Source organism: Otolemur garnettii, unplaced genomic scaffold, assembly GCF_000181295.1.
Source record: "Otolemur garnettii isolate 467f Iridium unplaced genomic scaffold, OtoGar3 scaffold00195, whole genome shotgun sequence".
NCBI classification, from domain to species: Eukaryota; Metazoa; Chordata; class Mammalia; order Primates; family Galagidae; genus Otolemur; species Otolemur garnettii.
This window is the reverse complement of record NW_003852590.1, coordinates 1,740,018-1,754,560: the sequence shown is the minus strand read 5'-3', so window position 1 is coordinate 1,754,560 and position 14,543 is coordinate 1,740,018. Positions and strand designations below refer to the sequence as shown.

Sequence of the window (14,543 nt, the reverse complement as noted above, 5' to 3'; positions counted from 1 at the left end):
TTTCTCAGCTGATTTTAGAAGAAAGTGTTAATTATTTTTTGAAAAATATACGTCTTTTTGGCCAGGTGCAATGGTTCATGCCTGTAATCCTAGCAGTTTGGGATGCTAAGGCAGGACAATAGCTTGAGGCCAAGATTTGGAGATCAGCTTGAGGAAGAACAAGACCGCATCTCTACAAAAAATTGAAAAATAAAATAAAGTATATGTTCTTTCTCCTTAAAATTTAGTCAGTTTGATTACTAGGGCTTTTTTATTATGAAAGATTATAGGTAAAACTATTCCCAATGCTTGAGACATGAAGGGATTCAATAAAAGGACTATAAAATGATTATCAACTAACATACACAATTTAAAGTTTATTGGCCGTGAACAAAGAAAAAAGAATATCATCTAAAAACAAGTAGTCTGAAATGAAATCTAGAATCTTTAAAACAAACGTTTCTGAAGAAATCTTGTAGGCTTTTTTTCAGATCTTACTCATGCACTGTGGGAGGAAGTCTGTTAGAATAAGTACTTATCGAAATGACCCCTGCTCTTATCAATTCTCAGACGTTTGTCCCATTGCAGCAGTTATTCTGAAGCAACATATTTGTGAAATATTCCGGGTAGGAACGGTCAACTAAAAACAACTTGGACCTTTTTCCATGCTTTGAAATGCTTCTCAGAAGAGTCATTCTATAAAAATTCCAGAAAGTGTACATTTCTCAATCTAAAAAGTATGACGAATGTCTTTTATGATGGAAATAATGTTGACACATTTCTTTCACAGCCATTTTCAGCTCAGATGGCTGGGTTGGATGAGAAATCTGGACTTGGGAGTCAAGTAGGACTGATGCCTGGCTCTGTGGTAAGCATGAGTTAATCAAAGTATTTGAGGAAAGATAATTATAAAAAGAGAAGTTTGAGTTAGATAATCAAAAAATAGCATATGTCTTGTTAAACATGTCTCTCCATCCATTCATTCAATTATCAAACCTTACTATGTACCCGTTAAAAGACCAGTGATGTTTCCTTTGTAACCAGGCAAAGTATTTGTTTACATTAATAAAGGACTGTCTGTGTATATCCCTTAAGACTTGAAGAAAATCAAGGTTTTTAAAACATTTAACCACTACCACAGCAACAAAACCTACACTTTTATAAATTAAAACAGACTTTCTGGTGGTGCTATTAGTGATTTGGCAAAGTTTTGAAATGAGATGCTTTGCTACTTTCTTTTTTTATCATTTTATAGTTGACATTCTCTGACTGCTTTATTTCCTCAACTCTAAGGTTTCCTGGTTGGGCCGTCTCATCATTGTTGCCCTCTTGCTTTAATAGTAAAAAGATTCCTAATTTTTTCCTAGGCAAGTACTTGAACATTTAGGGCAATACTATCCTAGTGAATGAATCAATACTTTTCAGATCAATTTTTCCATGCTTTTTTGCTTATACCATCATTCAAAAGCATTCTAGATGAATGCAACTGCGAGCAGTAAGAAGTATAAAGTCAAACCCTGTTATCACCCCTCTTCCCCATCCTTAAAACCAGACTTACGATTATCTTAAACATTGTATATCTTTTAAGTTATTATTAGTGTGGCATCATGTGATGATTATCTTGGAATATTTTTTTCTGAGTTTTTATCCATTTGGAGTTTAAATTATGTGTTTTTTTTAATGAAATTTCTTACTAGCTAAAATATCTGATCCATTCAAAATAAAAATTTAAGTTTTTTGCCATAAATAAGAATAAAGTTGTTTTTTAAGTGTGGCACTTTAAAAATTATTACATATATATTACATATATATATCTATATATTTATACGTATAGATATAGATATCTATATGTATAAACAAATTTTCTAGCAGTGCATTTTTCTTTTTTTTCCTTCGTGAGGCCTTAGTGCAGTGATTCTCAACCTTCCTAATGCCACAGCCGTTTAATACAGTTCCTGTGGGTTGCAACTCACAGGTTGAGAACTGCTGCCTTAGTGTAATAACTTTATGTTTAGATAGGAAAAGCCTGCGTGGATACTGTCCATGGATATTGTAAAGAAAAAAAAAAAGAAGAAAGAGAGGGAAAGAAGGAGGGTGGGAGAACCCAGAGAACTCAGTGCTCCAGATAATTTTAAATAGACAAAATAGCCATTATTTTTGATTGCTTCATAAACTTTTAATTCAACGTATTAATTTAAGTTATAAGAATTATCTGCTGAAAAACTAAAGAATTAGATAGACAGTTTAGTAATTACTTTGTGCTTGCCAAGATTTTTCTTATTCCTTTGTGCTTGCTGAGATTTTTCTTTATTTGAATGTTCTGGTTTAGTAGAACTCCTCTTTGCATATGCGAGTGTTCTCATCCTGAAGACTTGGAGTGTGTACAGACATATTGTTTACTTCTCTTTATGACACTGAGGGTATGGATAAAATCATCCCAAATGTTGCTTAAGCTTTAATCTCTTTTAATTTAGCTGCCTTCCAAATGAGTACAGATGGAAAATGTCATCATCCCACTCGTTAAAGCTTTACTTTTCCAGATTCTAAAGCTGATTCAACACTTTTGAAATATTTGACCCAACTGTAATGAATGCTATGGATTTTTTTTATTTGTTTTTAAGGGTCCTGTTGGCCCAAGAGGACCACAAGGTTTACAAGGACAGCAAGTAAGTCTTTGCTATGGCTGCTTTTAGTCAGCCTCAAAATTGTAGATCATTATGCTCCCTTTGAATAGGCTGTTTTAAATAATTTAATTTAAATAATGTTGCTTAGAAACATAAGCAATTTTTTCAATGTTTATTCAAGGGGCTAAATTTTCATCATATGAGTTCTTTATGTGATTGACTGACAGTGATGAAAATTATGTGCCTTTGTTTCTGAAACAACACATCATTACCTTATGTCATGAAAATTCTCACAGTTGATTATATGCCAACTCTGAGGTTATGAAATCAGATCATAGAAGGACATAACTATGTGGTATTATTAAAAGTCAAAGTCAAAGTGATTACTCCATAGAACTTTTAGGAAGAATATAACAATATATCTTTCTTTACCTATCCAATGCTAATACAGTGGTAATGTAGAACTATTTTATTTTTTGTAGCAATTTAATAGGCACTATGAAAGAATTTTTCAAAAGAAAGAAAGAAAATAATCTTTAGCTCAATCAAGGTTACCAGACTGTCGTTACCGTGTGTGTGGAATTTTACTTCAAACTATTAGTGAACAGAAAGTTAGTTGATCATGGTGATGAGAAGATGATGATAAGTACCATTGGTTGAGAATTCACTCACTCTGGGCAGCATTATTCTAGGTTCTTAACATGCATTAATAATCTAAAAACCCTTAACAGCCTAATGAAGTACCATTAGCACTCTCATTTTCAGATTAAGAATCTGAGTTATAAACAGGTTAAGTAAGTTGCCCAAAGTCACATACCTGGAAAGTGGCAGAATCAGAAGTCTGAACAACTACACTGTTTATTACTGAGAGGATTTGGTGTTCTGTTTTTCTTTGGTTTGTACATATAGTTTGTTATCAACTATAGGGTGGTGCGGGACCTGCAGGACCTCCTGGTGAGCCTGGTGAACCTGGACCAATGGTAAATGTCAAGTAAGCATGTAGACCCGGTTACGTGCGAGTCCCCCATCCTAATGATTTCAAATAGTTATTTCTTTTCCAAGGTCTTCTCTAATGTAGCAGAAGACCCATCCAATGGGTCCCATCCAATTTGGGAGTCCTATTCTGTAGACTGTATTTAAGCTTTATGTTTCTTATGTCAGATAATTTAAACTCAAATGTCTCAAATTTAATGTCTCATCCAATTTGGGAGTCCTAGTCTGTAGACTGTATGTAAACTTTATGTTTCTTGTGTCAGATAATTTAAACTCAAATGCTCTGAATACAGCCTGTGGATAGTACGAGATATTTGCACTTGTGCAATTAAACATTTTCTGTTGAGGACATAGTCTGAGGAATACAACACACAATTTAAAACCTTAATAAAACTGTTTTCTCTGATTTTTTATATGTTTCTTAACAATACTATGGATTATATCATTGGCAGGTGGAGGTAAATATTTTTTTCATTTTGTTTTGTTTTGTTGTTAGGGTCCAATTGGTGCACGTGGACCAGAGGGCCCTCCAGGGAAACCTGGGGAAGATGTAAGATACCTTTCTTCTTTTTGCTTTGAAGTTTTAAAGGGTCAAGAAGGACCTAACAAGAATGTTCTGCATTAATTCTATTTCATTTCCCAACCTTCTAGTGTTCATTACATTTAGTATAAACCCGAGAACTCAGAATACAATTCCACTAGGGCTCTTAATTTTGGTAGTGTTAAGTACTATCTCTGCCTGCGTTCTGCAGGTTTTCCTGAAGAGTTCTTCATGAGATACTGGAATTGTTGTCATAATAGCTACAACCTTTACTGGTGAAATCAGTAAAAATCTCTGATGGCAATACATCATTATGAGGTCTTCATTAAATGGAATATTTTAAATATGTGAGTAGTATAGTGCCAATATGGCTCCCCCATGCTGAAAAGGTGATTTATTTGATTGGATTTTTAATTGAAGTTAGACTCAAATCCAGATTTTAACATTAAGAACATGTTGTCAGTGATCAGTGTGCACTGACAGATTTACTTCACTAGAGTCTTAGTTGTGCTAAAGTTGAGAATGGAATTGTGGGTAGGCCATTAATTACCACATGATACTAAAGCAAGTGAATATTTTCTCTTGTGAGTCATAAGATTTATTTAAAAAGATTACATTGAATTTGGCCATTGAGAAAATATCTCTGGTAGTTCACTTTTTATCACAAGGAAAGAAACAACCAGCAGTATTTTAAGAAAGAATGCTTGAATTCAGTTTCATGTGGTCCTATAGAATCTAATAGCATATGTGTATACGTAAATTTTGATGTTCATGAAATGGCAAGCTGGATAAGACCAGGATAATTGTATCCATTTCTTCCTCTGGATAAATTAATGAAAGCATCACAAACTAACTTGTTAGAATAAGTTGATATCAAGAATAGAACTTATTTATTTAGTTAGTTATTTTTATACTGCTTAGAACACTGCACATGAACTTTTTAAAGAAGACTTTTTTATCTGCAATTTATTTATAATTTAGTCTCAGGAAAGAACCTTTTAATTTCTTTTTTGCCTCCTCTACCCCTTGCAATTTTTATAAAGGGTGAAGCTGGTAGAAATGGAAATCCTGGTGAAGTGGGCTTTACAGGATCTCCGGTAAGTTTATACTTATCAACATAACAACATAAAGACAACTTCAAAGATTAAATAACATTATAATTAAATTGCAATTCATCGTATGCTCGTGTTCTAGACATTAAGTAGATGTAAACAACCAAGCAATGTTCCCTTCCATCAGAATGTTAAACAGCACAGGACGTGTTGGCAGAGAGACAGCTAACTCCAATTCCCTGCCTTGCACTGGCACCATAAATTAAGAACAACTTTCCTGAAGTCGGAGGATTATACAGTAACCTACCATTGTGCTCTCCAAACTGAGTGTCAAATTTTCAGGCAATTTAGAAAAGAAAAAAAATGAGTCACCAGCCTGACTTATTCATATCTCGGTTCTGTTTTATCTTTTAACAAATACTTTTAATACTTTTATTTTATATTGTGCCAAGTGTCTAAACAACACTTTGGAAGGAAAGTCTGTTGACTTGTTTTTATCAAGGAGGGAGCCCAGGATGATAAATTGTGGAAAGGATGCCTCTTTGACAAGTCTCCAAACCTTAATGTTGGATGAAATTCTTGATTAATATTCTGGGCCCTAAACTTTTCTGACAAGATATGCCAATTGCCAGGCCTCCCAACATAGCTGTTTGCTCTTTCCATGGCTCACTAACAGTAGGTCGCTGGCAGCCCACACCACTGCACTTTAGGACCCGGGCCATTTCTCATACTTTGAACCCACCTGTCTATTGTCACTCATATTACTTTGTTAGGCCCTTTCCTGGAATGTGCTACACAGGAAATAGGGAGAAATTAAAGAAGCAAAAATATTTCTCGAACATTTCTATTTGTTGTGTTTCTCCTCTTCAACAGCCCCCAAATATTCAGCCTCTTAATGTATTTCCTCCAACTTTCTAATGTTTCTGTAACTCAGCACAGCCAACAGTACTACATTACCCTCTGTTTAGTTTCTGAAAAGTCAATGCTAAGAACTTTTTAAAATAAATGAATGCTTATCTTTTATGGGAATTTATAGGACACTAAGGATTATTTAGTTCCAAATTAAAAAAAAAAAAAATAGTCCCTTTCCTCCCTCACAAGCCTGGGAGTCATGGCAGACAAAGGCATGAGATTTAGTTATTAGCACAGATGTTCTTTTCAACCAAGCTGGGCTTGAACCTCCTGTGTCCTGCTGTACTTCTGCATATCCTCACAGTGTGGGCCCTCCATGGGAGGAAAGGTGCCCTGCCAGCACATCCCAGATGTTCTCTGAAAGCTCAGTGCAATGTGCGACTGTGCTATAATGACAGTCCTGGGTCAGCAGAATAAGGATTTTTTACGAGCTTCAGGACATCTGGTTCATTTTCTTGTTATATTAGGAATACGTAATCACACAAGAATTTCCCTTGCAGACTGTAAAAGCTGAAGTTAACTAATTATTTGAAATAACATAGCTCAGTTATTCCCCTATAGGCTTAGATGGGTGTGTATTGAGTTTTCTGTTCAGGATGAAGAAGAAACAAATCTCAGTAAAATGGAGCATTTTATTTGAAAAACTTAAAGGGAGTTTTGATGAGAAGAATTTCTAAGCATGGTTATGTAAACAGAAGTATTAGCAGGACTTCATTTGTTCACAGAGCATGATTTGATGTATCAGTACTGTGATAACTCCCTAAACCACTAACGAAATATTCTCCCCTTAAGAGGTCATAGAGGAATCATTGCTTTGATTTTTACCATGTGAATTTCATTTATTGAGTTGCATATTCAGTCATTTAGAAAGTAGCAAATGAAGCCTGTGATTTTCAGAGCAGAATGCTTTTGCCATCTGTGTAAGATGGTGCTGAGTCTCTTAAGAAAGGATTAGGTGAAGTGCTATGAGAGTTAAAAATATTGAATCATTTACTCATTCATTTATTTACCCAGTGATTCTTGATTGAATCTCCACTAACTAGCATAAGATTATGTGCCAGGGATTTGGAGATTAATAATAATAGATAGCAATTGATAGCATTAGTCTATGCTATCCAGGTGCTCAATGATAATAGTGCTAATGGCATTGAATGCAAAAGAAAATTAATGTAGGCAATGAACATTTAAGTCAGTGGGCTATTATCTATTTTAAGAGAGTCAAAGGAAAATAACTCAGGCATGATTTTGATTTGATTTTCTATCATATCTCTATTGGTTTTTAATTAATGTGCTTATGTGAAAGATGCATGTAATTAGCATAAATTAAGAACATACTGAGTCAAGAAACAAAGCCATTCACATATTTTCTGACTTTAATTTCTGTTATTTTATTTTCTCATTTTTAGATTTTAAACAACCATTAATCCACACAACTTCTAAACATTTCACTTAAAGGATTTTTTCCTTTATAATACTATTCATTATACTATTTCCATTATAATACTATCTTTCCCCTCCTATTCTGCTGCCAATTTTCAAAGTTCAGAGAAACTAAACATTGGTTTGCTGCAAATGCATTTACTCTCTGTCACATATAAATCATAATATAAGGGAAGGAAAACATATTTTCTCTTAAATTTCTCTCCAGAATTTTTTTTCCTGTAGTTTGGCCTAGTCAGCTCAGGCACTAACCATGTTGATTCAGGCTTACGGTCTTGTTTGTTTTTCTGGTACTAATTACAACAAATTATCACTTGAAAATTTAAAAATGTCATGAAATCAATGCATGACATGAAACCATATCTTCATATAAGTTATTTTTCTGTTTCTAACAGTGTGTGTACTTTGACGTGTTCTGATTGCCCTGGTGTATTTTAACAGACAAAACCATATCACTTGATAACCTTCTTTAGTATGTGGATGAAAAACTGTATAGTAATTATATGGGGGAAAAACCATATTAACCTTAATGACTGTAAAATGCCTTATCCAATTTTCCCCCCTAGGGAGCTCGAGGTTTTCCTGGGGCTCCTGGTCTTCCAGGCCTGAAGGGTCACCGAGTAAGTTTGTCTATCCATTGTCCTCCTCTTAAATACTGTAGTCTACTGAGTAGGGTACTCTGAGTATTAGCTCCAAGACATGTATAGTTCCATCTGTCAGTTGTCATTAATTGGCTGTGATTGCAGTAGTTACCTGTAGTTACTGAAATCACAGTGCCTTTTTAGATTTCCTTTGAATATAATTTGATTCTATAAAGAAGTTATTTTAAGTTATTACTATGTGCCAGATGCTATGTTACAAAAGAGGATATAGTAATGAATGAGAAAAGTTTCTGGCCTACAGCTTCAGGTTAATAAGGGATGTCGGGAGGCTGAGGCAAGAGAATCACTTAAGCCCAGGAGTTTGAGGTTGCTGTGAGCTGTGTGATGCCACAGCACTCTACCAAGGGCCACAAAGTGAGACTCTGTCTCTACAAAAATAAAATAAAATAAAATAAGGGATGTGGATGAGAAAGCAGGCAATTATTGCCTAGTAGATACAAGTAGACAGAACATTAGGTGCAGGAGGGGCCTAGTCCCTCCACATGTACTTAAGATAAGGTGACCAGATGTCCTGCTTTTGGCAGGACAGTCCTGATTTTTAACAATTTGTTCTGTGTCCCATGGCATTTTTAAAAGGTCCTGATTTTTGGAAAGCATGCACGACAAGCTAGGGAATGGTGGGAGAACGGGAAGGGAATATACAGTTTTCAGCTGCCATGTGACTATTTCACCAGGATTTGAGTTTTATATTATTTTTGTTAATTTTATAATGTTAAACTTAAATAATAACAAATAATTGTTGAAAACTAATAATTGAGAACTGCTTATCAAAGTTTGCATTGTTGATCAGTTGTTAGAATTCGACGAGAAATATGCCAAAGAATAAAATAATACTATACATAATTTTTTTAATGTATTATATTTGTAAACTGTACTTATGTTGAAATTAAAAAATATGTATTATAATACTATTTTTGTGTTCTATGAAAATTTTTGTTGCTCCATATAGACCAAATTTTTAATTAAGAACCCCTCCCACCCTGTCAATGGTGTTCCGCTTTATCAATGTTAAAATCTGGTCACCTTAGCTTAAGATAATTAGCATGGAACTATGCTATGTACACAATGTACATTGTGTGCGTATGCAGAATCTATATCTATATCTATCAGAAAGCAATAGTGTTCATCAGTACTCTGGCCTCTGTTTTGAGTAGCTCGGCTTCTGATTAGTATAGTTGTTGCCATACTAGTTTCAAATATTGTGAATATCATTCTATTTTCTAACTATGTGAACTCTACTACTATATGTTTCCTTTATAGCTACTAGAAGTTTTTATATTTGTAGCTATAGATTGAATTTCTATGAAGTCACAAATATTTGAAATGTGACAACATTGCAAATCAAAATGTTATTTAAAAGTGAAAACCTTAATTTTCTCTGAATAAATCTTCCCAAAAGGTTGAGAATTTAAAAATATTTTGAGCAACAACTTTGAATTTGAGATTTCTTTTCATAAGGCACTTTCCATGACCTTGTTTTTGGTTCTCCTTGTATTGATTTGAGAATTGATAAAAGAAGATGCAAATTCAAGTTTATGTTTTACTTCTCAGGGACACAAAGGTCTTGACGGCCCTAAAGGTGAAGTTGGAGCACCTGGTTCCAAGGTAATTTTATAGTCCCTCAATGAAACCTCGCTATTGCATTTTGGCCCTCCTTCAACTGTCTACAAATTTTTCAGAACTCCTTTAAATAATTTTGGAGGAAAGAGGGGTATAAATAAATGAATTGTTAGGTAAATAGTGTAATTTTTCATAGATTAGTGGTAATGGCTTTACCAGGTGAGGTGACATGACCTTACTATACCACCAAAAATAGCCACCGTGGCTTTGGTTCTACCAATGTAGGATGGATATTATCTTTATATGAAGATGGCACTATGGATTCATCTTTTAAAAGACATTCACTTATTTTCATTAAAAATATCAGAGCAGACCAGGCACAGTGGATCATGCTATAATACTCACTCTGGGAGGCAGAGGCAGGTGGATTGCTTGAGCTCAGGAGTTTGAGACCACCCTGAGCAAAAGTGAGACCCCATTTCTACTAAGAAAAAAATAAATTAGCCAGGCATGGTGGTACATGCCTGTAGTCTCGCCTACTCTGGGGGCTGAGGCAAGGTGGTCTTTTAAGCTCAAGGTGGCTATGAGCTATGATGACACCACAGCATTCTACCCAAGGCAAGGGATACTTGGTCTCTAAATAAATAAATGAATAAAAATGAAAATATCGGAGTGGTTTAGGTAGTTCGTTAGTACTGTTATGTAGTACCTTTTAATACTAAAACCTTTTGGACATTGTTTTTTCTCAACATTTATTTATGTTTCTAGAAAGAGATAAAACATCAAGGAAGTATAAAGGAATTTTCAGTGGGTAGTATCATGAAATATAAGTGTGGAAAAATATTTGACTTTAAAGGCTTTATTTCTAAGTCTCCTATAATGGATCTTAAGACAACATTTTGGCCAATTTTAGCTTTGTAAAGTCTACTTGAGACATATCAGACATAGACATATAAGTACTTAAGACTAATCCCTGTGACTAGTTGTGATAGTTTCTATCAATCTCGTTTAAATTCCCAATTTTATATTATACTTATTTCTATAGAAACTAAATTATTATTGCATTTTGGGAAAAGGCAATAAGGTGAAATTCTGAGGTCCTTCATTGATATCACATTTTTCATATGTCCTCTGATAGCACACCTTTAAAATTATACACATGTGGAACAAAGTGATATCTGTATCAGTTGTTGGTTTCTCCTACGGTAATGTTGTCTAATTTTTGCTTTAGGGTGAAGCTGGCCCTACTGGTCCAATGGGTGCTATGGGTCCTCTGGTATGCATCAATTTTGTTTTCTCATTTCTAAGATTATATTTCTTTGTTTTTTAAATTATATTAAAAGAATGTTTAAATGAAAAAATAAAAAGACGTGGAGAATATACGTTAGCTGGTGAAATAATCTTGATTACTAGTGAATCGACAAGGACACCAAGAGAATTGAGCCCTTGTAAAGAAAAAAGGACCTCTGCATTTTGTTGTTTTTCTTAACTGTTGAATGTCCTTATTTTTTTTTTTATATTCAGTAATCAACTCAGTATTACTGTAGATTTATACTAATAGAACTAGGTTAAAGGAAATTTATTTTTGTTAGAGATGGTAGGTTACATATCTTATTGGTGGATAGTTTTTCGAATGCAAAATTGCCCCTAGAAATACTACTACTTGGTGACCAACTATAATTAGTTTCAATTGGATTAAATTGTGTAGTCAAACTACCTATCCTTCAAATTAGATAACTCAAGAGATTGTTTTACTCTCATCTACAGGGTCCGAGGGGAATGCCTGGAGAGAGAGGGAGACTTGGACCACAGGGTGCTCCAGTGAGTATGCGTGCTTTTATTTATATTGCCGAGATGTGTATTTTAAATCTTTTTTCAGATTTGCTTTACTTAATACGCCTTTTAAATGAGATTAACAGTACTAACAGTATTATCATTTCTTAGCCTTTTGGCAAAGATCAAGTGTGGAGATTAACAGCATCGATCACCTACTTCTAAAATTTATTTTGGAATGACTTTAGGTTTACAGAAAAGTTGAGAAGATAGTAGAAAAAGTTTTCATATGCTCCTCTCCTGGCTTTAATGTTAACATTTTATATAACCACAGTACATTTGTTTCCTGCTTATTTTAATACAAAAATTAAGAAAATAATATAGTCCACAGGAAAGCATGGAATTTGGAATACTAGTACAATTACAAGAATAGGAAATGTGTATCAAGTACTATTATATGCCAATCATTCTTAAATGCATTTTATTCATCATAATACTAAAAAGCAGTCTATGAATATACCCTTTTGGAAGAACTGAACTTCCTAATTATCTAGCTTTGATTTAATTGTATAGAATGAGAAATGCCCTTGGTAACTGATTATGTTCTTGAACAATTCAGGACTCTGACCATAACATAAAGACTTTCTAGGTTTGAAAATTCACTTCTCAAGAGCTTTTACATACTTATCCTTCAGTATTGGTTAGGATATTCACATTTTTCTTTTGTCTGATTGCAGGAGATAAGAATCTTTTAACATGTTGCCAAGGAGCCTTACCTTGGTGATTATTCTCCATCAGCCTTTCAATGTCTTTCCCAGTAGATACACTCTACAATACCCAGGAAATTTCCTCAATTTTATAACTGCTGTTTCCTCTCAAATTCCTGAGATATTGCATCCCCAGCCCATTGCCTTACAGCATCTTAGTTCACCATTGGAGGCAATGTTCACCCCGGCACCACCACAGCATGCCACAGAACATCTTCCATGCCCCATCTGTCACCATCTGACCGGTAGAGAATCCAGCTTTAAAATTCCATTTTAGAGTCTATTTTCTTGTATAACTTCTGACACCACTTGTCTTGGAGTCTTAGGTCAGATTTCTTAGGAAATAGCCTCAGAGCAGTGACTTATATACAGTACAGGAAATTTACTAGGGAATGCTCTTAGAAACCACATTTCTGAAGGAATAAATGAAAGGAACATGGTTTGCCTGAGGGAGAAAATGAATTGTGTTTCAATTACAACAGAGACCTCAGTCAATCTCAGGGGAACTATAGAGCTGGGTTGTCTCTTCAGGTTTGTCTTAAACCAGGGACAAGTTGTGTTAGAAACTTTCCAATTTCACTGTTGTAGGATTTGAAAGTATAACATAACTTGTTTCAGGTGATTTATTAATACACATTGTAAATCTGTATCAAAACATCACACATACCCTATAAATATAAACAATTATTTACTTATAATTAAAAATTTAAAAATATTAAAATAAGGCCAGTCTTCTGTACTCTGCAAGGACTAGAGAAGGTATATAACTTTGGGAAAGCTATCTCCTTTTAGCTGAGGGCAATTCCTGGAAGTCTTAACTGTGAGACCAGGAATTCCATCAATAGGTAATACTTTGAACTAATAAAATGAATACTTCAGTCTCAAAGTGATATCTGAGTGGAATGCACAGAATTCATCACAATTTAATTTCCATAGGTGTATATTTTCTTTCTTTCTTTTTTTTTTTTAATAAGGAAGACTTTCCTCCTCTGTGTTAATCTGCCTATTGAGAAAATTGAGGTGTTTGAATTTTCATTGTCTCTGAAGTCATACAATAGCAGGTGATACATTAAAGTAAGAAGAATAATTGTAATCAGCTACATTTTTATTTCTTATTGAACTAAGGATGGATGTGTTTGTTACTATCTTAACAATTTTCTGTAAATGTGTATTTTTATTCCTATTAACCAAATGAAGATTGTTGTCAGTTAAACTTAATATTATTATTCAAATTTTAACATGGGAATTTTTTATAAAATGGATGAACGAGTTTTAGAAAACTGATGGGAACATATGGTATAAAAGGTAATCTTATTCTCTTTTGCCTTTCTTTCTTCTAATTAGGGACAACGAGGTGCACATGGCATGCCAGGAAAACCTGGACCAATGGTGAGCTGTATTAGTTTCATATTAATTCATTAATTTATTCACTCATTCTTTCATTTGTACATTCACAAACATTTACAGAGCACTTACACTTGACTAAAAATCTGATAAACACCCAGTACTTGTTTAACAGTGTCCTATTGAAAGATAAATGAATTAAGATAGTTAATATTATTGCTAACTGCTATAATATAGAATGCAACTGGGGGTCTGGGGATAAAGAAGAGGAGGTACCTAAACCTAGTGGAAGATGGAGAGGGAGTCTTAAAAAAGAGTAACTTTCAAACCAAGTCTTAATATGATACATATAATGGGAATAATTCCAGAGAGAAATTATAAACACCTAAACTTAAGTTATCACAGTGGCAGTGGAGACAGGTTGTATATTATGGAGCTTGGAAACTCTAATGGATGGGGCCAAGTAGATTTCCGGTTTAAGGAGTTTGGTGGGTGACATACTTTATCTGAAATTGGAAATACAGAAAGAAAAATAGGCTCTTACCTCTGGGCTTGAGTTTATAGTGGGAAGAAATGAGTTCAATCTTGTAATAGGATATTCCAGAATGGAGCTCAGGGTAGAAATTTGAATTGCAAATATAGATTTGGGAATTTTTAATATATAGGCAATAAATAAAGCCTCCAGAGTAGAAGTGTAGCATGGAATGAAAAACAACGGTTTCTCAGGTTGTGATGTTTTTGTACACTTTGCTTTTTGTGCCCAGTATTGACCTTGCATTTTGCTCCAGACAATGTTATACTATTTCATAGGTATCCCTGTAAATTATATGTATAAGCCTTTAACTCACATTTGAATATGAAAATCTGAACATTTGTTTAGCTAAACAAATGCAGGG

General features: G+C 34.1%; 1 protein-coding gene across 1 annotated transcript in view; it reads left to right on the top strand.

Annotated features, from left to right (window-relative positions):
• COL5A2 (collagen type V alpha 2 chain) overlaps window positions 1–14,543 on the top strand; it is a 136,810-nt gene that overhangs the window by 84,328 nt on the left and 37,939 nt on the right. Inside the window, exons 8-17 of the mRNA XM_012812200.2 lie at window positions 770–847; window positions 2,601–2,645; window positions 3,530–3,583; window positions 4,093–4,146; window positions 5,181–5,234; window positions 8,108–8,161; window positions 9,755–9,808; window positions 10,995–11,039; window positions 11,531–11,584; window positions 13,648–13,692. Coding sequence (XP_012667654.1) covers window positions 770–847; window positions 2,601–2,645; window positions 3,530–3,583; window positions 4,093–4,146; window positions 5,181–5,234; window positions 8,108–8,161; window positions 9,755–9,808; window positions 10,995–11,039; window positions 11,531–11,584; window positions 13,648–13,692 — 537 coding nt within the window. The remainder of the gene's footprint in view (window positions 1–769; window positions 848–2,600; window positions 2,646–3,529; window positions 3,584–4,092; window positions 4,147–5,180; window positions 5,235–8,107; window positions 8,162–9,754; window positions 9,809–10,994; window positions 11,040–11,530; window positions 11,585–13,647; window positions 13,693–14,543) is intronic.